This window comes from Macaca mulatta, chromosome 7 (assembly GCF_049350105.2).
Source record: "Macaca mulatta isolate MMU2019108-1 chromosome 7, T2T-MMU8v2.0, whole genome shotgun sequence".
NCBI lineage: Eukaryota > Metazoa > Chordata > Mammalia > Primates > Cercopithecidae > Macaca > Macaca mulatta.
In genome coordinates this window covers 79,578,853-79,602,516 of record NC_133412.1, presented here as the reverse complement: position 1 = coordinate 79,602,516, position 23,664 = coordinate 79,578,853, and the positions used below count along the sequence as shown (strand labels likewise).

The following is a 23,664-nucleotide window of genomic DNA, read 5'->3' as shown; positions in this document are numbered from 1 at the left end:
CTTTTTTTTTTTTTTTTTTTTTTGAGACGGAGTCTTGCTCTGTCATCCAGGCTGGAGTGCAGTGGCCGGATCTCAGCTCACTGCAAGCTCCGCCTCCCGGGTTCACGCCATTCTCTTGCCTCAGCCTCCTGAGTAGCTGGGACTACAGGCGCCTGCCACCTCGCCCGGCTAAGTTTTTGTATTTTTAGTAGAGACGGGGTTTCACTGTGTTACCCAGGATGGTCTCGATCTCCTGACCTCGTGATCCGCCCGTCTCGGCCTCCCAAAGTGCTGGGATTACAGGCTTGAGCCACCGCGCCCGGCAATTTATCTTGGGTATACACCTCGGAGAAGAATTGCTGGGTCATTTGGTTACTCTGTGTTTAAACTTTTTGAGAAACTGACAAAATGTTTTCCAAAGCAAGGGTACCATTGTCCATTACTATTAGCAATGTATCATATGAGGGTTCTAATTGCTCTATGTCTACACTTAATCTCCCTTTCCCCCCTTTTTTAGTATAGTCATCTAGTGGGTAGGAAGTGGTATCATTATGGTTTTCAGTTGTATCTCCCTAATGAGTAATTACATGATGTTGAATATTTCATGTGCTTACTGGCCTTATACACATTTGTGTATCTTTGGAGAAATGGGTAAAACTGATTATTTTTCTTTTCGAGAGAGGGTCTTACTATGTTGCCTAGGCTGTCCTTAAATTCCTGGGCTCAAGCAACCCTTCCACTTCAGCCTTCTGAGTAGCTGGGATTACAGGCGTGTGCCACTGTGCCCAGTCTTTTGCTATTTTAAAATTGGGTTGTCTTTTTATTGTAAAAGTTCTTTATATATTCTGAATATTAGACTCTTATCAGAGATAGGGTTTGCAAGTATTTCTCCCATTCTATGAGACCTGTCACTCACTAGATAGGTCTTTTGATACCCAAAAATTTTAAATCTTGATGAAATCCTATTTGTTTTTTTCCTTTGGTTGCTTATGCTTTATGTGTCATATCTAAGAAACTATTGTCTAACCCCAGGTCATGAAGATTTATACTTATTTTTTTTATTTCAAAAAAATTTTCAAACCCACAAAAGACTTGACAATGTTTTTTACTAAGCATTTTATTGGCTGGGCACGGTGGTTCATGCCTGTAATCCCAGCACTTTGGGAGGCCGAGGCAGGTGGATCATGAGGTCAGGAGTTTAAGACCAGCCTGGCCAAGATGGTGAAACCCCGTCTCTACTAAAAAATACAAAACTTAGCTGGGCGCAGTGGCAGGCGCCTGTAATCCCAGCTACTCGGGAGGCTGAGGCAGGAGAATTGCTTGAACCTGGGAGGTGGAGTTTGCAGTGAGCTGAGATCGTGCCCCTGTACTCTAGCCTGGGTGACAGAGCAAGACTCTGCCTCAAAAAAAAAAAAAGTTTTATTATGTTTTCACTTAAATGTAGGCATTTGATCTATTTTGACTTAATATTTGTATATGATATGAGGTTGGTGTCCAACTTCATTCGTTTTGCATATGGATATCCAGTTGTCCAAGTCCCATTTGTTGAAAAGACTGTTCTCCCACTGAATGATTTTGGCAACCTTGTTGAAAATCAATTGACTATAAATGTAAGGGTTTCTTTTTGGATTCTCAATTCTATTTCATTGATCTACATTTGTATTCTTATGCCTGCACCATACTGTCCTGATTACTGTAGTTTTGTAGTGAGTTTTAAAATTGGGAAGTGTGAGTCCTCCAATTTGCTTTTTTTTTTTTTTTTTTGAGAAAGGGTCTCACTCTGTCACCCAGGCTAGAGTACAGTGGTGAGATCACAGCTCACTGCAGCCTCAACTTCCCAGGCTCAGGTGATCTCTCCACCTCAACCTCCTGAGTAGCTGGGACTATATAGGCACATGCCACCATGCCTGGCTAATGTTCTGTATTTTTCTGCAGAGACAGGGTTTCACTATCTTGCCCAGGCTGGCCAACTATGTTCTTTTTCAACACTGTTTTGGCTATTCTGGGTCCCTTGCAATTTCTTATGCATTTTAGGATCACTTATCAATTTCTGCAAAAAAAAAAAAAAAAAAAAAAAGTAGTTAAAATTTTGATGGGATGACATTGAATCTCTAGACCACTATGGGGACTATAGGCATCTCAATAATACTAAATCTTCCAGTCCATGGACACAGATTTATCTGGGTCTTTTTTCTTTTTACTTAGGCGTTCTTTAATTTCTTTCAAAAATGTTTTGTAGTTTTCAGCATACTAGTCTGGCACTCATTTTGTCAAATTTATTCCTAAATATTTCATTCTTGTTGATGCTATCGTACATGGAATTGTTTTCTTAATTTCATTTTCAGGTTTTTCATTGCTAGCGTATAGGAATACAATAGATTTTTGTGTATTGCTCTTGTATCCTGCAACCTTGCAGAAATCATTAGTTCTAATAGTTTTTTTAATGGATTCCTTAAAATTTTATGTGTGCAAACATGTCATACACATAGTTTTACTTCTTCCTTTCTGGATTCCTTTTATTTCATTCTCTTGGATGACTGCCTGGATAGAACCTCCAGGACTGATAACTCTTCTAATTTGTAGGAGTATTTTTTTTAAAAAAGCATTTATTTATTGAAGCAACTGGATCATTTGTGGTGTAGACATTTCCACATTTTAGATTTGGCTGGTTGCTTCATTAGCCCCTCTCTACTCTCTTGATGGGATTGATATTATAATGAAATATTACACATGAAGGCCAGAATCTTCCTGAGCCAGGTTTTGCCTGGGATTGTCATTTTGCGACCTCTGTGTTGACAAGGACTTTGCCCAGGAACAAGGCGGACGTCCTCTCTTTCCCTAGAACAGGTGTGGTCCCATCCATGGGGACTCTAAAGTGGGAGTGGGAAGCCAGAGGCCTGAGAGAGCTCCTCCTCAAGGCTGTATTAGGGACCCAGACGGGGCTGAGGATCTTTGTTTTTCTGGCAGCTGGAGCAGTTCAAGAAGGACAACGAGGACACAGGCTTCGGCTCAGGCACCCGGGCCCTGGAGCAAGCCCTGGAGAAGACGAGAGCCAACATCAAGTGGGTGAAGGAGAACAAGGAGGTGGTGCTCCAGTGGTTCACAGAAAACAGCAAATAGTCCCCGGCCCTTAAAGTCACCCGGCCCCCATGCAAGGTGCCCACATGTGTCCATCCCAGCGGCTGGTGGCAGGGCCTCCATTCCTGGAGCCCGAGGCACCAGTGTCCTCCCCTCAAGGACAAAGTCTCCAGCCTACGTTCTCTCTGCCTGTGAGCCAGTCTAGTTCCTGATGACCAGGTTGACTGAGCACCTCCCGGCCCCTGCCTCTCATGCCAACTCCGCCCTAGGCCTGGCATGGCGCCTGTCGCCCAGGGCCCTGGGGCTGATCTCAGGGAAGCCCAGCTCCAGGACCAGATGAGCAGAAGCTCTCGATGGACAATGGACGGCCTTGCGGGGGACCGCCCTGTACCCTCTTTCACCTTTCCCTAAGGACCCCAAATCTGAGGAATCAACAGGGCAGCAGATCTGTATATTTTTTTTTCTAAGAGAAAATGTAAATAAAGGATTTCTAGATGAGTGAGACTCATTACTAAACTAAAGCAGGAGTGGGTCAGCACAGTGGCTGGGGAGGCTGGGTGGAGGGAAGCTGGGTGCATGCGGAGCATCGTGGAGCCTGGGACTCCAGAGCACAGGAGGGGAGACGCGCCCAGCTTGCTGGCCCTTCCTGCAGGTGCCCTGCACCTATGCCTCCGTGTCTGCCTGCAGGACTCTGGGCTCTATCGACTGAGCTAGCTGGGCAGTTTGCAGGTCTCCTTTTATCCCTATTCTGATGGCAGCTGGAGATGCTGGGTGGTGGGGAGGCATCACAAGGTAGAGGGTGGGCAGCTGTGGACCCAGTGCTCCCACAGTGATTGGTGAGAGGGGCCCTGGCAGAGCACAGGGAGTACTCTTCAGGAAGCACCCTTCTTAACATGAGGCAAGGGTGCAGGGTGCTGTGCCCCTCTTCCTGCCCCACAGGAACACCTGGGACAATGTGGGACAGTTCTGTGCAGTGGAGGCAGCAAGCGCAGGGTCCCAGACCTGGTGCCACTCTTCACTGGCCAAGGGCACGCCCCACAGTCTTCCGCGGTGGAAGGGTGGAGTGGGGTGCGGGTACCAATGCATAAAGAGGTTGTTTTCTAGAGCAGCACACAGGGAAGGGCTGGGCTGAGGAGCAGGCAAGCCATGGGGTGGGGACAGCTTTGCCAGGCTCATAAAGTGGGGGCTGTGCCCTCCACATCGCCTGGGGCAGAGGATGGTCAGGGCCAACTCTGAGAAGGTCTGGGACCTGCACAGCTCCACGCATACATTGGCCCTGGTGGGCATTTCTTGACAAATGGAGCCAGACTGTGGCAGGCTCCCCTCTGCCCCGCAAGTCCCATCTGAACATTCAAGGCTGAGGGGAGGGAGAGAAGGCAGGAACAGCCATAGGGGTCCTTAAGAGTCAGCTCCAACAGACACCCATGGCCAGCTCTGCAGGCTGGAATCCTGGAGTCCAGCAGGTCTGGTTTCAGTTTCTTAGACAAGGGACCTACATGCCCAAGCCTCAGTCTCATCTGCACAACGAGGCAGTGTCAGAGCTGTTAGGCTGGTGTGTGGATTGAAGGAGATACATGTACTTAGCAAATGGCCTGACACATAAGGAGAGCTGGGTTTTATTATCACCCTTGACCCTGTCTCCTGGCTCTAGCCCCACCAGCCTCTTCCCCCTTGTGAGAAGCAGGCAGGCCTGGGGCCAGGAAGGTCCCCCATCCCCCACCACCATCCGCACATCAAAGAGTAGGGCTGGCTAAGCCGGGAGGCCAGCCCCGGTGATGGGGCACTGTCCCTCCACCAGCCAGGAGGCTCCCTGGGCCGCCCCAGATTAAGCTCCACCAGTCACTTTGGGCCAACCCTTCCTGTCGCCAGTACCCAGGGGCTGTGGCTAGCACTTGACCTTCTGGGGTCCAGCTGTGGGAGGGGCCAGCCTCACCATCTTGAGTTTCTAATGGGCTCCAGGTTCCCCGGACATTGCAGAGGAGAGAGCTGGCCTGCCAGGGAGAAGAGTTTATGCACATTATTTCATTTAGTTCTCAACTGTACCATGAGATAAGGAACATCTTTATCTCAACTTTACAGATAAGAAAACTGCGGGGCAAGGAGATGAAGTTACAACTCAGTAGAACTGAAATGGAACCGCTGTCTGGCTTTACTCCCTGCACAGAAGTGGAAGCCGGTTCTCCATCTGGAGCGGGGATGGAGTGCCTGACGTCTACAATGCCGTGCTTGTGCCGTTACTGGAAAGGGGTCTAGATCCAGACCCCAAGAGAGGGTCCTTGGAGCTCATGCAAGAAAGAATTCGGGCAAGTCCATAAAGTGAAAGCAAGTTATTAAGAAAGGAAAGGCATCAAAGAATGGCTACTCCACAGGCAGGGCAGCGGCATCGGCTGCTCAACTGAGTAAACTGAAGAGTTATTTCTGAATTTTGTTTCTGTTTTTGTTTTTGGTTTTTTTTGAGACAGAGTTTCGTTCTTGTTGCCTAGGCTGGAGTGCAATGATGCAATCTCGGTTCACCACAACCTCTGCCTCCTAGGTTCAAGCGATTCTCCTGCCTCAGCCTCCCAAGTAGCTGGGATTACAGGCATGCACCACCATGCCCGGTTAATTCTGTATTTTTATTAGAGATGGGGTTTCTCGACCCCAGGAGATCCGCCCATCTCAGTCTCCCAAACCACTGGGATTACAGGCGTGAGCCACTGTGCCCAGCCTTATTTCTTGATTATATGCTAAATGAGGGGTGGATTTTTCATGAGTTTTTTGGGAAAGAAGTGGGGATTTCCTAGAACTGAGGGTTTCTCCCCTTTTTAGACCACACAGGGTAACTTCTGGATATTGCCGTGGCATTTGTGAACTGTCATATGCTGGTGGGAGTGTCTTTTAGCAGCTAATGTATTATAATCAGCACATAATGAGCAGTGAAGATGACCACAGGTCACTTTTGTCACCATCTTGGTTTTGGCAGGTTTTGGCAGGTTTCTCTACTACACGCTGTTTTATCAGCAAGGTCTTTGTGACCTGTATCTTATGCCGATCTCCTGTCTCATCCTATGACCAAGAATGCCTAACCTCCTAGGAATGCAGCCCAGCAGGTCTCAATCTCATTTTACCCAGCCCCTATTCAAGATGGAATCGCTCTGTTTCAAACACTTATGACGGTGCCACCTGGCAGTGTACAATGCTGGCACTCATCAGGCCCTCCAAGGCTGATCCTGGAATGCAGTGAGGATACACAGAGCCAGAGCAATGCCTGCAGAGCCTTGGTCAAGGTCAAAGAGCAGGAACCAACTAGAACTCTGGTGGCTGATTCCCTGCCCAGCGCTCTTATCTGCCAGGGAGACGAGCCCTCAGCATCAAGTCCAGCAGGAATGGAAGGTGCTGAGGCTCTGCAAGAAGCAGCCCTGGTGGCTCCTCTGACCCAGCTTTTTGAGACTGTGGAATCAGCACAGCTAAGGCAATCTTTCCTTTTCTTTTTCTTTTTTTTTCTTTTTTGAGACAAAGTCTCACTCTGTCGCCTAGGCTTGCAGTGGCACGACCTCAGCTCACTGCAACCTCCACCTCCTGGGCTCAAGCTATTTTCCCACCTCAGCATCTTGAGTAGCTGGGATTACAGGTGCTCGCCACCATACCAGGCTAATTTTTTGTATTTTTAGTAGAGACGGGGCCGGGCTGGTCTCGAATTCCTGACCTCAGGTGATCTGCCTGCTGGGATTATAGAAGTAAGCCACTGCGCCTGGCCTCATTTTCCCTCCCTCCCTTTCTTTCTTTTTTTTTTTTTAAAGGTGGGGTCTTTCTATGTTGCCCAGGCTGGCCTTAAACTCCTGGCCTCAAGCAAACTTTCCACCTCACCCTCCCAAAGTGCTGGGTTTACAGGTGTGAACCACTGTGCCCAACAAATTTGAAGTTTGCTTTTTGTTCGTTTGTATGTTTATAGAGGTGGGGTAGCACTCTGTTAACCCAGGCTGCAGTGCAGTGGTACGATCACAGCTCATTGGAGCCTCATCCTCTTGGGCTCAAGCAATCTTCCTGTCTCAGTTCTCGTAGCTGGGACTATAGGCACACACCACCACACCTGGATAATTTTAAAATTTTTTGTAGAGGCAGCTCCCTGCTATGTTGCCCAGACTGGTCTCCAACTCTTGGCTGTAAGGTATCTTCCTGCCTTGGCCTCCCTAAGTGCTGGTATTACAGGCATGAGCCACCGCACCTGGCCCTGAGAGAACCTTTCAGCACAGTTCTGGACGTGGGCCAAGCATTTCACTTCTCCTAGCTTCAGTTACCCATATGAAAAACTGAATGTTCTCTCCATTGCAGGGTCATTGAAAGGCCTGGGTGAGGTACTCAGCAAGTGTTCAGTCTCTTATAGACAGTGACTGGGGTTCCCAGGAAGAAGGTGTGGGGGGACCAGTCATCCCAGGCAGGGTACAAGCATCAGTCCCTCTCCCTCCCCTGCCAGGCACTTAGCAGAGAGGTACAGCCCAGAGCAGCATGCCTGGGATGGAGCCATGGACGGACAGATGGACTGGAGACAGTAAGGGTCTGCTGCTCTGAGATGCAGGGCTGAGCCTTCGCTCCCAGAGTGGGAGGACAGGCATGGGGATATTCGCTGGAGTCCACCTGGACCCAGCTCCCCTCACTCCAGCAGCATCTAGGACGGCCCAGGCAACCCCAGTTGGGCATCCGCACATGCTCCCTTGGCTGGGGCCATGGGGCCTCTTGCCTCTGCTCGCCATAGAGGCCCATGCTGAGGAGAACTGAAGAACGAGGCTTCCAAGTTCCAGAAGATGCTTATCTCTGGCTGCTGCTGGTGAAGGCCAGAACTCTCCTGGGCTCCACTCAAGCCCTCACAGGGCCTCAGAGTTAGAGAAACATGGCCAGGGAGGACCTCCCTCTGCCGCCACAAGGACTAACTCCAGATAGGTGGGAGCCAAAGAAAGGAGACAGGGTTGTTGTTTAGTTCTGCCTTCAGTGCAGATGCTAAGAGACCGTGGAGCCAGGACCTTGGGTCTTCTTGGGAGGAGAGAGCACTGGACTAGGAGTGATGAGCCTAATGTCCACACCTAACTGGAGGCGAAGAATATTCATGGTTCGCAACCTGGCTGGGCTTCAGAATCCCCTGGAGAGGATCTTGTTAAAACCTAGGAACCTGAGACTTTACCCTGGGAATCTAACTCACTGAATCATGCTCTCAGAGGACGATCCCGGAACCAGATGGCACAGCACGCTGCCAGTTTTGGGAACCACTAGACTAGGTTATCTTAGGTAATGTGACTCTACTTAGTACTTTTTTTTTCTTTTTTCGGAGACAGAGTCTCGCTCTGTCACCCAGGCTTAGGCTGGAGTGCAGTGGCACAATCTTGGCTCACTGAAGCCTCCGCCTCCCGGGTTCAAGTGATTCTCCTGCCTCAGCCTCCCTAGTAGTTGGGATTACAGGCACCTGCCACCATGCCCGGCTAATTTTTGTATTTTTAATAGAGATGGGGTTTCGCTGTGTTGGCCAGGCTGGTCTCGAACTCCTGACCTCAAGTGATCGCCCCACCTTTGCATCCCAAAGTGCTGGGATTACAGGCATGAGACACCACGCCTGGCCTCAGTACTCATTTTATTGAGCACTTACTATGTGGCAAGTATTAAAACCCTGAGAGGTAGGGTCTATTATGTCTCCACTTCACAGTTGAATAAACTGAGGCTCAGGGAGGTTTCAAAGGATGCCTGTCAGTCTCACTTGGTTACACGGCAAGTAAGAGCCGAGTAGAATGCGCAACCTGCTGTGTCTCTGCTCTAAGCTTGCCTGGATTTTTCCTCATCCTTCCAGCTGTGGCTGACAGCCCCTCGGGACAGCAGGGCCCTAAGGGCAGAACCAGAGCACTTCTGGAAGGTTAAAGGAAGAAGGTACCTCAGCACCACCCAAGATAGTTCCTCCTTTAGGAACTGTGAAAACTCAGAGTGACTTGCCCGATGCCACAGGGCACGTCAGAGGCAACAGGCAACCTTGCAGAATGACAGGGGAAAGCCTTATACGTCAAGAGCCCAGGCCCAGGAAATCAGGCAGCTCACGCTCTGTGCTGCCTCTCCCCTTCTCTCAAGCTGGACTGTTGCAATGGCCTCCTGCCTGGTTCCATTTCTATGAAGTGGCCGAAGGGACAGAGAGCAGCCTTCTTACCAGCTCACCCCCAATTCCCAACCCTCAGTGCTGCCCATCACTCAGGAAACGGAGGCCAAAACCTCATCAACCACCACGTGGAACTCCCCCGTCTTGCCTCCAAGCCCCTTTCTGGCTCTGTTTGCCACTTTTCTCTGTCAACTCTAGACACTAGATGCTTCTGTTTCAACTTGGCTCATGCTGTTGCTCCTGCCTGGACCTCTCCTCCCTCACTCCTCTTGGCAAACTCCTGCATATCCTTTAACACCCAGCTCTAAGGTCACCTCTCCTGCAACTCTCTCCTCCCTGAGTCAGCAGATACAGAAGGAAGTTACCACCACCACTGGCTCCCATGCCCACAGGAGCCTTTACTAATGGATCTTGGCGTCCTTTTCCCAAGATCCTGGCAGTGCCTCTTACTCTTAAGACACTGCAATCAAGGCAGCAGGACTAAGGAATCAGGTAACTCAAGAATGAGATGGTACTGCCAACCTCGCCTCCCACCAGGCTACTGCATCCTGGTCCCTAAGCACCTCACACAAATCCCCATCCTTGTGTTTAGGACCTGGGCTTTGATCATTTATTTCCCTGTAATTCACATTAGTTGGGGAATATTTACTCTCTGGCACCTAACACATGGTGTTACGGGCTGAACTGTGTCCCCATAAAATTCCCGTATGGCTGAGTGCAGTGGCTCATGCCTATAATACCAGCACTTTGGGAGGCCAAGGCGGCTGAACTGTGTTCTCATAAAATTCCTATGTTTGGCTGGGCGTGGTGGCTCACGCCTGTAATCCCAGCACTTTGGGATGCCGTGGCGGGTGGACCATTGGAGGTCAGGGGTTCAAGACCAGCCTAGCCAACATGGGGAAACCCCATCTCTACTAAAAATACAAAAATTAGCCGGGCATGGTGGCAGGCACCTAGGCCAGTTACTAGGGAAACTGAGGCAGGAGAATCACTTGAGAATCGCCTGCCTCAAGTGGCTCAAGTGATTCTCCTGAAGTTGCAGTGAGGCAGAAGTTGCAGTGAGCTGAGATCATGCCACTGCACCCCGCCTAGGTGACAGAGTGAGACTCCATCTCAAAAAAAAGAAAGAAAAAAAATTTCCTATGTTGGGCTGGGTGCAGTGGCTCACACCTGTAATCCCAGCACTTTGGGAAGCTGAGACAGGTGGATCGCTTGAGGTCAGGAGTTCCAGACCAGCCTGGCCAACATGGTGAAACCCCATCTCTACTGAAAATACAAAAATTAGCCGGGCATGGTGGCAGGCATCTGTAATCCCAGCTACTCAGGAGGCTAAGGCAGGAGAATCACTTGAACCTGGGAGGCAGAGGTTGCAGTGTGCCGAGACTGCACCATTGCACTCCAGCCTGGGCAACAGAGCAGGACTCTGTCTAAAAAAAAAAAAAAAAAAAAAAAACAAAAATTTATTATGTTTAAGCCCTTACATTCAATATTTCGGAATGTAACTGTATGACTGTGTTAGGAGAAAGATCCCTAAAAGAGTAAATACAGTTAAATGGGTCCCTTAGGGTAGGTCCTCATCCAACGTGACTAGTGCCCTTATAAGAAATCAGGACACAGACAATAGAGTCAGATGTGTGACCGTGTGGGGGCTCAATGAACAGGCAAGCCACAGAGAGAGGCCCCAGAAGCCACCAAACCTGCCTACACCTTGATCTTGAACTTCTAGCCTCCAGAATTGTGAGAAAATAAATTTGCGTTGTTTAAGCCACCCAGTCTGTGGTGGTTTTTTTTTTTTTAAGTTTTTTGTAGGGACGGGGTCTTGCTATGTTGTCCAGGCTGGTATCGAATTCCTGGCCTCAAGGGATCCTCCCGCCTCAGGCTCTCAAACTGCTGGGATTACAGGCATAAGCCACTGCACCCAGCCCATGGCATTCTAGTATGGCAGCCCTCGCAAACTAATACACTGGGCCTAGCACATAGGAACCACTCCTAGCATTCTTTGAAGAAAATTTCATGTCATTGTGAAAGAGCCCTAAATCACAGGTCTCTGGGACTGTGGTCTCCCCATTTGGGGGTCCTGTCTGTCTGTCCACAGCTGCATGCGCCTACCCCACCAGTCACCAGGAATGTTCCCAGAACACAAAAGGGCAGTGGCGATGTGGCTGGGGCAAGTGGGCAGGCCCAAGTTCAGCCCACCTGTGCTACCTTGCACAGCAAGCCAGGTGGAGCTTTTGGCCCTGGAGCACCAGCGCAATAAATATGGTCAAACTGACAAATGAGGGCCCACACATATCTTAGCAGGCCTGGATTCGGGAAGGAAGGAGCAGCAGAACTTGTTCCCCACAGAAGGAAAACATGTTTCCTTTTCCAGAGGCAAGAAAAACCCAGGTTGATGGACAAAAAACAAAACCAAACTAAATTTTTGTTGTGTGTGTGTGTGTTTTTTAAGTACAAAAAATATCAAAGCACACAGGGCTCTGGCCAACTGTCACCAAGAAGCAGAGTATGGGGCCTGCCTCCTACACCCATTCTCCCACCTGTCCCTGCCCAGCTGCCTTTGGGGTAAAGGAGACCTCTTCTTAGAGCAGCTCAGACTGTGCTCTGCAGAGCGCCAGGCATTCTGGGGGTGTCTAGCAGTGGAGGACACTGCCCCCGCCCTGACTCCATCCAGGGAAGATACCCACTATCTATTTCAAACACTGCTTCCCTGAAAGACATCACTTAGAAAAAGGGAGCCTTGGCTAAAGGAAAGCGTGAACAACCACTAAGTAGCAAATGAGGAGGCACCCATGCTACAGGTCTGATTCCTGGATGGAGAGAGGGAAGTCAAAGCCATTCAGTAGAAGATGCCCAGGTGGGCCCCCTCCAGATCTTCTTGCCAAAGTTCAGGGCAGCCACTGAACCGCAGGCCTGAGCTCTGGGGAGGGCTTGCTTCACTGAGCTGGAAGGCGGCGCCTGGTCCCTGGTCCTCTGAGTTGGGCACCACCTCTGCACTGTGGCTCCAGCACCCCCAAGGGGTCTGAGGCTGAAGTCTCTGGCATGATGGGTAGGGCAGGAGAGATGGAGCTCCCAGCGAAAGACAGGACTCTGGAGACACAGAGAGACCCTGCAAGAGAGGTAAGAGCAGCCTGGTTAGTGGGCTGCTCCCTGATGTCCAGAGATCTTGAATCTGGCTCGTTGCCATGGTGTGGCTGGCAGCATCTAGGCAGCCCTGGTGCAATGGATGCAGCAAAGCCAACTGGTTAAGAGCACTGGCTTAGGATACACTCTGCTAAGGCTTAAATCCCAGTTCTGCTACTCACTAGCAATGAGAACTCAGGTAGCTCTTTTTGTCTCAGTTTTCTCACGTGTAAACTAGGGAAGCTGATAATACCTACTTCCCATGGTCATTACTGGGGCTGAATAATACATGTAAGGTGCCAAGAATGATGATGGGCACACAGAAAGTGTTCAACAAATTTTGGTTAATAGATTTTTTATGGACCATGAGTCATTCATGAGCCTCATGAATGAATGAAGCTTGAAGAAAACTTGAAATCACCCGCTCCAGGCCCATGCACTGGGGAAAAGGTGCCCTTACCCTGGGACTTCCTTCCCCCACTGCACTCTTAATAGCACTTGAAGCCAGTAAGCCACCCTGCTACCTTCCACCCTCTGAGCAAGTCGGCGGGCTCCCCCTCTTTCCCATGGCTGTGAAGACTGCTTGTGGTGACTGTGGAGGTGGCCTTAACTTCCCAGGGTCCAACCTCTTCTCCCAAGGAGCCGGGGGTTCTTTCCATTCTCCCCTCCATTAGATAATCCTGGAGTAGATAAGCTGGGATCGAAAACGTATGAGATTCTCTGCAGACTGGAGGCTGGGCAACACAGCAAGAGCCTCCACACATACCTGGTACACTGCGGCCAGCTCCAGGGTTGCTGGGGGCGTCGTCCAGGGCACTGGCGGGTTCCGGGGCTCTGGGGACGACTGCGTCCAGGGACAGCTTTGGGGTGGCGTCCAAAGAGACGCGTCGGAGGTTGTCCCTTGGGACGAATACGGAGGCGACTGTATCTTGGGGCAGTAAGGGGGTGTCGCCCAGGGATCCGTGTCGTGGACCCCCCTTCCCAGGCGCTCGGGTGCGGCTCGGGCTCCGGGGCAGGAGGACGGGGACCCCCAGGACGCCTCGGCGAGGACGGCGGAGACAAGGCCTGTCCCGCGCCCCTGCCCATCCGCCTGCGTCTGCGCCTGCGCGGGGCCGCCGTCGGGGCACAGCGGGCAGCCTCGAGGGGACCCCGCGTCCCCGCGCTGCCTGCGCCGGTACTGCAGACTCTCCTCGCTGAGGCCCAGCACGGCCGATAGGTGGCCGATGTAGCGGATGGCAAGGCGCAGCGTCTCGATCTTGGTCAGGCTCTGGCCGGCGGGCGCCAAGGAGGGAGGCAGAAAGCGGCGCAACTCGTGCAGTGCGCTGGCCAGCGTGCGCATGCGCAGTTTCTCCCGCTCGCTGGCGCTCTGCCGCTGTCCGCCCGCTGGCCCGCTGCGCGCTCTTCTGAGCGCCGTCGCGGGTGCTTCTGCGGCTCGGGAGCTGCAGCCCGCAGGCGCTGGCTGCGGGAGTCCGCGGGCGCCGTCGCAGGGGCACGAACCCGACGAATCCGAGGAGGAGGCCGGAGACGTGGAGTCTGAGTGGCCGGCCCAGCCCCAGCCCTGGGCGAAGATCCAGTGGTCGTGGCCAAGGAGGCTCTGCGGAGGAGGCGACTGGGCCATGGCCGGGCTGCAGGCTCTGGGAGGCTGGGCTAGCCACCTCCAGGCTTGAGCTTTTATGTTGCCCAAAGGTGTGAGGTGGCCCCCCGCCAGGTTACAGAGAGGTGTCAAAACCCACAGAGCCCAGGGAAGGTCTGGGCAGGGGGCCCCTGGGAAAGCGGGCCCATTTGCGGAGGTGTGGATTCTGACTCCTTGGGAGCTCTAAATGGAGGCCCCTGCAGCCCGGGAAGTATGGGAGGAACAATTCGCATCTGGATGGAGCTGCTAAGCTTCTCACCATGCTCCCACCCACGCCCCCGCCCCGTCCACTGCTCACGGTGAGTGCCCGGGAGCCCGGCAGTGGCGGGTAGTGCCATGGTCTGTGGGTGCCTCAGGGACCCCGTGAGGAGTGGGTGCCTCTCTTATCACTAACCTCCCGGAGGTCTGTGCCCAGGACGCGGTGCCTACTGTTGTATTAAATAAGGCATCAAGACAAGCCCGGAGGGCCCTACCCATGGTGACTGAGGCAGAAGTGCAGGTGGGCCCTTCTGGGGTCCCCAAAATCCACAGTTTCTGATTTGTTGAGTGACACCAAGAAAGGCATCTCACTGCCTATGGTCTGTTTCTGGTCTTGAGAAATGGAATAGGTCAAGTGGGGGAAGAAGAGTTGTACCCTAGGTGATGGAAACCTGCAAAGGTCGGTCCCCAAGCCAACCTCTTTATTGGCTGTGACCTTGGTTAAGTTATTTAGCTCCTCTGAGCCTCAGATTCCCTCATCGGTACCAATAGTGATACAAAATACTTTTGTCTAGGATGGTTCCTGGACTAAATACAACAATCCCTGTAAAACACTTAGGCCCTGGCAAGTGAGCTGAAGGTTTGCCATGATCGTTTTATAAAGAAGGTACTGGCCAGGTGTGGTAGCTCACACCTGTAATCCCAGCACTTTGGGAAGCCAAGGAGGGGTGGATCACCTGAGGTCATGAGTTCGAGACCAGCCTGGCCAATATGGTAAAACCCCTGTCTCTACTAAAAATACAAAAACCAGCCGAGTGTGGTGGCAAGCGCTTGTAATCCTAGCTACTCAGGAGGCTGAGACAAGAGAATTGCTTGAACCCAGGAGGTGGAGGTTGCAGTGAGCCGAGATCGTGCCACTCCACTCCAGCCTGAGTGACAGAGCAAGACTGTGTCTCAAAAATAAATAAATAAATAAATAAATAAAATGAAAAGAAGGTACTTACATTTCAAGGCACTAATGGGCATTATTCATTTAATTCATATTTATTTATTCTTTTTTTTTTTAAACAGACTTGCTCTGTTGTCCAGGCTGGAGTGCAGTGGCACCATCTCAGCTCACCACAACCTCCGCCTCCTGGGTTCAAGCAATTCTTCTGTCTCAGCCTCTCGAGTAGCTGGGACTACAGGTGTGCACCATCATGTCCGGCTAATTTTTGTACTTTTAGTAGAGACAGGTTTTCGCCATGTTAGCCAGGCTGTTCTTAAACTCCTGACCTCCAGTGATCCACCCGCCTTGGCCTCCCAAAGTGCTGGGATTATAGGCGTGAGCCACCACGCCTGGCTGAATTCATATTTATTTAGCAACCAGTAAATGTCAAGCACACAGGGTGAATGAGCTAGTCACGGTCTCAGCTCTAATGAGATTTCAGTCTTGTGGGAAAGAAAAGTGAACAGGCCATTGTATAACAGTAGCTGTGTGCCCTTGGGCAGGGCCCTTAACCTGTTTGAGCTTGAGCTTCTGCTCAGTAAAACAGGAATAATGGTAGTATCTACGTGGGACTGTGTGAGGGATAGTTGAGATAGTAAAATTTATAAAGTAAATGATCTTCTTAGCAAGAATTACAGTTTAAAGGAGTTTGTCAATGTCCTGTGTGGTCTTGGGGAAAGGGCTGAGTCCTGAGGCTAAGAGCCAAAAGAAGGCCAGGGACATTAGGGTTCTGGCCACAGAGGTGAAGAAGTCACAGCTGGGCCTTGAACTATGCATAGGATTTGAGTAGGGAGAGAGGCAGGTACAGTGCATTCCAGATGGGAACTGCATAAGCAAAGACCTGGCCTCAGGACCTTCCAAGATGCCTCAGGAGCAGGGCACTGGGGTGGTGATGTGGAAGGCCAGAGCACACCTGGGCTGGGGCCAGGTTAAGGAGTTGGTTTTGGGAGCCATAGGGACTTTTGAGCGGAAGGGTGATACAATTTTAAAAATCATTAGCTAATAACTAACTAAAGATCAACATGACAGTGGTGTTCAAGAAGAGATTAACCTGCAGCAGCCTGAAGTAGCAAATGGCTTTGTAATTATTTAATTATTATTATTATTATTTGTAGAGTTGGGTTTTACCCAGGCTGGTCTTTAACTCCTGGGCTCAAGTGATCTGCCTGCCTCAGCCTCCCAAAATGCTGAGATTACAAGCGTGCGCCACCAGGCCCAGCTGCCTTGTAATATTTTTGTGGCTGATTTTATTTTATTTTATTATTTCTTTTATTTTTGAGACAGGGTCTGTCGCCCAGGTTGGAGTGCAGTGGCAGCTCACTGCAACCTCCGCCTCCCAGGCTCAAGGAATCCTCCTGCTTCAGCCTTCTGAGTAGCTGGGACCACAGGTGCGTGCCACCATGCCTGGCTAATTTTTGTATTTTTAGTAGAGATGGGGTTTCGCTATATTGGCCAGGCTGGTCCGAACTCCTGGCCTCAAGTGATCTGCCCGCCTCGGCCTCCCAAAATGTTGTTATTACAGGCATGAGCCATTGTGCCCAGGCTTTATTTATTTTTAGAGGCAGGGTCTCACTCTGTTGCCCAGGCTGGAGTGCAGTGATGCGATCATAGCTCACTGTACCCTAAAACTGTGTTCAGGCCGGGCGCGGTGGCTCAAGCCTGTAATCCCAGCACTTTGGGAGGCCGAGACGGGCGGATCACGAGGTCAGGAGATCGAGACCATCCTGGCTAACACAATGAAACCCCGTCTCCACTAAAAATACAAAAAAATTAGCCGGGCGTGGTGGCGGCACCTGTAGTCCCAGCTACTCGGGAGGCTGAGGCAGGAGAATGGTGGGAACCCGGGAGGCGGAGCTTGCAGTGAGCCGAGATCGTGCCACTGCACTCCAGCCTGGGCGACAGAGCGAGACTCCACCTCAAAAAAAAAAAAAAAAAAAAAACTGTGTTCAAGTGATCCTCCTGCCTCAGCCTCTCAAGTAGCTGGAACTACAGGCACATACCACTATGACTGGCTAATTTTTTTCTTTCTTTCTTTCTTTCTTTCTTTCTTTCTTTCTTTCTTTCTTTCTTTCTTTCTTTCAGGGACATCGTGGCTATTTTCAAAAATTAACTTTTAATTACACAAATTATGTAAACACTACATTTCATTGTGAGAAATGGAAACATAACAGGTAAAGTTGGAGTCTCTTTAACCAACCCCATAAACCCCCAAAAAGTTACAGCTGTTTTTAGGCTGTGTGTGTAGTTCCAGACCTGGCCAGTGGGTTAACATAAACATGTATATCCTTAGCAAACACACAGTAACCCTCCAGTTACATTATGTACATTGTTATGAGTAAATGTCAGCTTGTAATTTGTTTTTCTTCTCTTTCTTTTCTTTTCTTTTTTTTTTTTTTTTTTTCCATTCAGCAGCATGTTTCAGAGCATTCCATGTCAGGACATATTTTGCTGACTCACCCTTTAAAAAAATAATGCATCAAATTTTTAGTGGAGATAATCCCAGCACTTTGGAAGGCTGAGGTGGGAGGATTGCTTGAGCCCAGGAGTTCAAGACCAGCCTGGGCAATATAGTCATAGTTCAAGACCAGCCTGGGCAACCGTATCTAAGAAAAAAAAATTAGCCAGGCATGGTGGTGTGGGCCTGTAGTCCCAGCCACTTGGGAGGCTGAGGCAGGAGGATCCACTGAACCCAGGAGTTTGAGGCTGCAGTGAGCTATGATTGCACCACTGTGCACCAGCCTGGCCACAGAGCAACACCCTGTCTCAAAAAAAAAAAAAAAAAAAAAAAGGTACTGACTGTGAATACAGATTTAACCAAAACCTTGGTTATAGTTGATCTAAATGTTTTAAATGTTTATCCATTTAAATAATGTTTCTTTCTTTAGACAGGGTTTCACTCTGTCACCCAGGCTGGAGTGCAGTGGGGCAGTCATGGCTCACTGCAGCCTCCACCTTCCAGTCTCAGGTAATCTTCCCACCTCAGCCTCTGAAGTAGATGGGACTACAGATGTGCACCATCACGCCAGCTAAATTTTGTATTTTTTGTAGAGACAGGGTTTCACCGTGTTGCCTAGGCAGGTCTCATACTCCTGGGCTCAAGCAATCCACTCACCTCGGCCTCCCAAAGTGCTGGGATTACAGGTATGAGTCACTGTCCACAGCCCATGTAAATAATTTTAACTTTGGAAAAAAGGTAAAATGGCAGGAGGTACAGATACACCTTCAATAATGGAATTATATCACTTTTTCTCCTCAGAATTTATTTTGAAATATATTGGAGAAAATATGCCCAAGTCACTGCTGTAACATTATGATGAAGTAACACTTGGCATTGAATAACACTGGGTAGACAACTATTGTTCAGTTTATTCTAGCTGCTATGAATAAAGAAGAGAAAATTTTGATTGGTCCATAACATGAAAAGAAGGTGGGATAGATTTCAAACAGGCTTTCTTTGGAAAGAAGCAGTTAGTTATGGGAACATTTCATGACTTAAAAAAGGTTTAAACCAAAAAAAAACCAAAAAAACAAAAACAAAAACAAAAAAACCTATTTCCTAAGGGGAGATAAAGGACAACTTGTAAAACATTCACCCCTAGACTTTTTGGGTTGAAATAATGGCACATGTAGTATAGGTACATCATTTATTGGTCCAAGGCCACACATCACTATAAAGCTCTTGACATGCTATCTATCAGGGAACTTAAATGTATGAATTCAACAGTTGTAAACAAAATTCATCAGGCTTCATAGAGATGTCTTGATCTAGGTGCTGCATTTCAGATACAGCAGGTGCTGTTTCTGTTTTTCTATTGGTGTTTTTTTTTGTTTGTTTTTTGTTTGTTTGTTTGTTTTATTTTTTCAGATGGAGTTTCACTCTTGTTGCCCAGGCTGGAGTGCAGTGGCGTGATCTTGGCTCACTGCAACCTCCGCCTCCCAGGTTCAAGCAGTTCTCCTGCCTCAGCCTCCCAAGTAGCTGGGATTACAGATGCCTGCCACCATGCCCGGCTAATTTTTTGTATTTTTAGTAGAGACAGGGTTTCACCATGTTGGCCAGGCTGGTCTCAAAGTCCTGACCTCAGGTGATCCACCTGCCTCAGCCTCCCAAAGTGCTAGGCTTACAGGTGTGAGCCACCACACCTGGCCTCTATTGGTGTTTCTGATTCACCCTTTTTTTTTTTTTTTTTTTTTTGAGACACTCTCTCTGTTTCATCTAGGCTGGAGTGCAGTGATGTGATCTCAGCTCACTGTAACCTCCGCCTCCCAGGTTCAAGTGATTCTTGTGCCTGAGCCTTCCAAGAAGCTCGGACTACAGGCATGTGCCACCGCGCCCGGCTAATTTTTGTATTTTTAGTAGAGACAGGGTTTCACCATGTTGGCCAGGCTGGGCTCAAACTCCTGACCTCATGCAATCTGCCTGCCTTGGCCTCCCAAAGTGCTCAGATTACAGGCATGACTCATGCCTTTTAAATGCTGTATGATATTCCATAGTATGCACAGCCACTTACTGATGCACCTTTATTGTATTTTTAGTTTTTGCCCAGCAGTGCTGCCTTGTGCATGAACAGCTAGATATGCATTGCTGGATGGCCTTGTGATCTCCAGGAAGCTTCTGAATATCCAGAATTATTTCCCCCAACCTCCTTAGAGCCAGCCTGAGGGATTTCTTGTGGAGGGATTTGGTGAATAATGGGATTCCACCACAGGCACAGAGCCCTGCACATGGTACATACATCCTTTCCTCTCAGAGATTGCCTGGTCTCCTTCTACCTTGGTTTGAGCTAGCCTGGAGCCCAGACCCCAGGCTGACTGTGGGTTGTACAGTGTAAGTTCTGGAAGGTGGGCCCCTGGGCCTGGTTGCTGTGGCCCTTGGCTCTTCCCTGCACTCCTCAGCCAGGCTCTGGAAGCACAGGGGCACTCCATCTGCTAGCCTCACCCACCAGGAGGGAAACCCAAGTGGGTCCCCCAACTGGGCCTCCGCTTAGCCCAGGGAGGCAGTGCAGCTTAGTGGTCAGGCGTCTGGGCTGCAGAGTGAGACAGGCCTGGTTTCTTACCAGTTGGGAGAACTTGGGCAACTTACTCAATCTCAGTTTTCCCATCTTTAAGTGGGTATTCTGATCTCCAGGGTAACTGAAGTAAAATAAGGTAATGCATGTGATAACATTTAGAACAGGAGTGATGTTATGCTTACAGCAAGTTCAGGAACAGCAGAAAGAAGTGATTAAAGGAATAGCTTGGATTGTGAGTGAGGGGAATGGTATTTTCAGCCTGGGTCCCAGAAGAAGGAAATGATTCCTTGCTTTCTGGGAACCCCTCCCACACCAGACCAGGGCATCCTGCCCTCCCCACTTCTCCATATCCAGCCTTTGTCTTCTGTTGGGCCCTGGCAGGAGTGCCTGTTCAACTTGCCTACAGCCCTGGGGCCCTTAAGCCGTCCACTTCTGGATGGGTGTGGGGCCAGGTATTTACTCTGTGCTGGAACCTGCCCTAGGTGCTGAGCAGACAGCCAGGTTTGGATCCTACCCTACAGCCCATTTGCAGTGTTACCACCCTTCATGTGGTTCGCTGTTAAAAAGAGGGCCTGTGGCTGTGTGCCGTTGGGTAAGGTGATTACATTCTGGGCTTCAGTGTGCTAGTAGCACCAGGTTCACATCTTCCTTTCTGTGATAGGAATGGTGGCTAGATTAGGGGGAAATATGGTCAGAAGAATGTGTGTGGGTTTCACAAGTGTGGCAGACACTGCTAGTTGCCCACACAGCCTTTATTTGCCTTTTTCTTTTAGTGATCTTGTGTTGTGCATGGTGATACACCCTGCTAAAAAAACAAAAAACAAAAAAAAAACAAAAAAAACCCCCTACATTTCCCAGGTTCTTTTATAGATGGGATGGCCAATGAGATATTAGTGGAAGTCACTGGCTGGAGCTTCTCGGAGAGCTCTTTAGTGCTGAGAAGTACACTCCTGTGGCTCTGCCCCTTATGTTTTCTTCATTACCTGGAAAACATATGATGGCTGGAGTTTCAGCAACTCCATTGTGACTCTGAAGCAATCTCAAAGACAGAAATCACACACTAAGGACAGTAGAGTAGAGAGAAGCCTGCGGCATTGATGAGAACGCAGACATGCCACACTGGCTCTGGACTGTCCACCCCTGAATTTCTTTAATGTGAAAGAAAAATAGGCCAGGTACTGTGGCTTGTGCCTGTAATCCCAGCACTTTGGGAGGCCGAGGTGGGAGGATCGCTTGAGCCCAAGATTTCAAGACCAGCCTGGGGAACATAGGGAGACCTATGTCTCTACAAAAACAATGAAACAAAAAGATGGGCATGGTGACACATGCCTGTGGTCCCAGCTACTCCATAGGCTGAGGCGAGAGGATTGCTTGAGCCCAAGAGGTTAAGGCTGCAGTGAACTATGATCATGCCACTATGATTCAGCCTGGGCGACAGAGTGAAATCCTGTCTCCAAAAAAAAAAAAAAAAAAAAGAAAAGAAGATAAAAAGAAAAATCACCATCTTATTTAGGTCAGTGTCATTTTAGGAGGTACTATGAGCAACCAAACACAATTCCTACCCACATAATACGGAAGTTCCCAGGGTTTCCTTATCACCAAGTGGGGCCATGTGAGCTGGATGACAGTTCAGTTAAGTGAATTCACGACAGATTCAGGGCTCCCATAAATGAATGGATGGATGTTCACCGGGAGATAGGTCTCTAGTGAGGGGCCACAGGCACAGCCTTTTCTTGGGCAGTATTATGATCTTGAATGAAGATATGAACTGATCTAATGTAGGGTAAGACCTAAACCCAGAAGTGACTTAGGAAACAGCCAGTATCTAAAGAGATCCTGACAGGCTGGAACAACCCATCAGACCTAATCAAATAGAACCAGCATGTCCCATGTACCCTTCTCCAAGTTCACGTCAGGAGGCATCCTGTAAAATCAGCACATGTGGGAGGGCATGGCGGTCATCACCTTCAAAGTGTCAGGGGCATAAAAGTAAATGTGATCCAAGCTGCATGCAAATTCACAAGAAGCAGGCCAGGCGCAGGGGAGGCCCAGGCAGGTGAATCACTTGAGGCCAGGAGTTTGAGACCAGTCTGGCCAACATGGCAAAACCCCATCTGTACTAAAAATACGAAAAAATTAGGCAGGCGTGATGTCGCGCACCTGTAGTCCCAGCTACTTGGGATGCTGAGGCAGGAGAATCCCTTGGACCCAGGAGGCGGAGGTTGCAGTGAGCTGAGATCGCACCACTGCTCTCCAGCCTGGGCAGCCGAGCAACACTCTGTATCAAAAAAAAAAAAAAAAAAATTCACGAGAAGCAAGGGTGGGAGCGGGGCGGGGCATCTTCAACCAAGGAGTGATGATGGTTCCTTATTCTCCAGACAGGATGGGCCCTACCTAAACTAAGTGGTGAGAACCGGAGGCCACTGTTTATGAGGGATGGGGACAAATCCCAGCTCAGACAGGGAGGTTGGTGAGAGGGCTTGAAGCCAGGTCACCAGAGAAATAGCTGGAGGACCTGGGGGCATTTAGTACAAAAAGAAAAAAGTGGAGGGGGTGTGATGGTTGTCTGCAGAGGCACAGACACAGGGGAACCCTCCAGGGAGTGTCTGAAGAACTTTCTAAGTCAGAGGCGCTGTCTTGTAGGGGAGGGAGTGGCCTGTTCCTGGAGCTAATCAAGAAGAGGTCAGATGACGACATGTTAGACACGAGCAGGAGCTGGAGCAGATGGCTGCTTCAGGACTCCGGGTAGTCCCAGGGTAGGGGAGCACAGGGGAGCCCTCAGGGCATCCTGAGTTGGGGGAGCGCAGAGGGAGGCCTCCCAGGTACCCAGGCTCAGGCCACCTGCACTCCTACTCTTGTCAGTGCCTGAAGCTCAGTAGCTCGGCTGGGCCCGCTGTCAGAGCTGGAAGCACAAAGCTGCCATCATCTTGTGCAGGGCTTGCCTGTGTGGCATGGGTCAGCTTGGCCCTGAAGCAGGTAATGCCCATGTCTGTATTCCTTCTAGATAGTGAGGAAACTGAGACCTCTATCCCACTATCCCTTTATGGGCCTCCCAGCACTTCCTCCCCAACTAGCAGTGGGGTGGGGAGGGCAGAGGCCTCAGGTTGGCCCCCAAGATGTGCTTATTCGGCCCTGGCCCTGTTACAGGGTGAGAGAGGGCAGTGCCCTTGATCCAGCCCGCCCTTGGTGGCTTAGCACAGGCCCCTACAGCCACCTGGCTGCCCACAGCCCTGCGCCCAGGAGCTCTGCACCTGCTCTTTCTCCCTGGCCAGACAGTGCAGGGCCCTGGGAGCAGGTCCAAGACCCTGGAGCCAGGTTAAATTCTGGCCCTGACCCATGGGTCTCCTCTCCTTTCCTTCCCCTTGGATCCCTTCCAGGCCCTAGGGGGTGAGCAGGCTGTGGGAATGTGGAAGGGAATTGAGGGTGCTGGGCCCAGAGGGAGCTGCAGGGCCGTGTGGTATTCTCATTACCGGCAAGGCAGAGAGGGCCAGCCCAGCCTCCCCTAGGGCCACTGTGGCTACCTTCACACCTCCTGGCTGCCTGTTGACAC

General features: G+C 50.1%; 2 protein-coding genes and 1 long non-coding RNA gene across 8 annotated transcripts in view; 1 reads left to right on the top strand and 2 right to left on the bottom strand.

The window, feature by feature from the left end:
- ANPEP (alanyl aminopeptidase, membrane) overlaps positions 1-3,555 on the top strand; it is a 30,868-nt gene extending 27,313 nt beyond the window's left edge. For all 6 annotated transcript variants that reach the window (XM_077940291.1, XM_001093727.5, XM_077940292.1 and 3 more), the window contains one exon: positions 2,947-3,555. In XM_077940291.1, the coding sequence (XP_077796417.1) occupies positions 2,947-3,099 (153 nt within the window). In that variant the 3' untranslated portion in view covers positions 3,100-3,555. The remainder of the gene's footprint in view (positions 1-2,946) is intronic.
- Positions 3,556-6,519: 2,964 nt separating this feature from the next.
- On the bottom strand, positions 6,520-10,619 carry LOC144330098 (uncharacterized). Its single transcript, XR_013395969.1, has 2 exons — positions 10,520-10,619; positions 6,520-8,454 (listed from the first exon to the last, which is right to left on the bottom strand). It is a non-coding gene; the product is annotated as an uncharacterized LOC144330098 (long non-coding RNA).
- Positions 10,620-11,585: 966 nt separating this feature from the next.
- On the bottom strand, positions 11,586-20,955 carry MESP2 (mesoderm posterior bHLH transcription factor 2). Its single transcript, XM_077940309.1, has 3 exons — positions 19,228-20,955; positions 13,053-14,636; positions 11,586-12,272 (listed from the first exon to the last, which is right to left on the bottom strand). The coding sequence occupies exons 2-3, from the start codon at positions 13,902-13,904 to the stop codon at positions 12,003-12,005; spliced, it is 1,122 nt and encodes a 373-aa protein (XP_077796435.1). The 5' UTR covers positions 13,905-14,636; positions 19,228-20,955; the 3' UTR covers positions 11,586-12,002.
- Positions 20,956-23,664: the final 2,709 nt, after the last annotated feature.

What these genes read in the sequence shown, in the direction of transcription:
- MESP2 (XM_077940309.1), bottom strand. Translation starts at nt 13,904, where the DNA reads ATGGCCCAGTCGCCTCCTCCGCAGAGCCTCCTTGGCCACGACCACTGG. An exon ending in AGCTGGCCGCAGTGTACCAG is followed by an intron (nt 12,273 to 13,052) that starts GTATGTGTGGAG and finishes CCTCTCTTGCAG; the next exon opens with GGTCTCTCTGTGTCTCCAGA.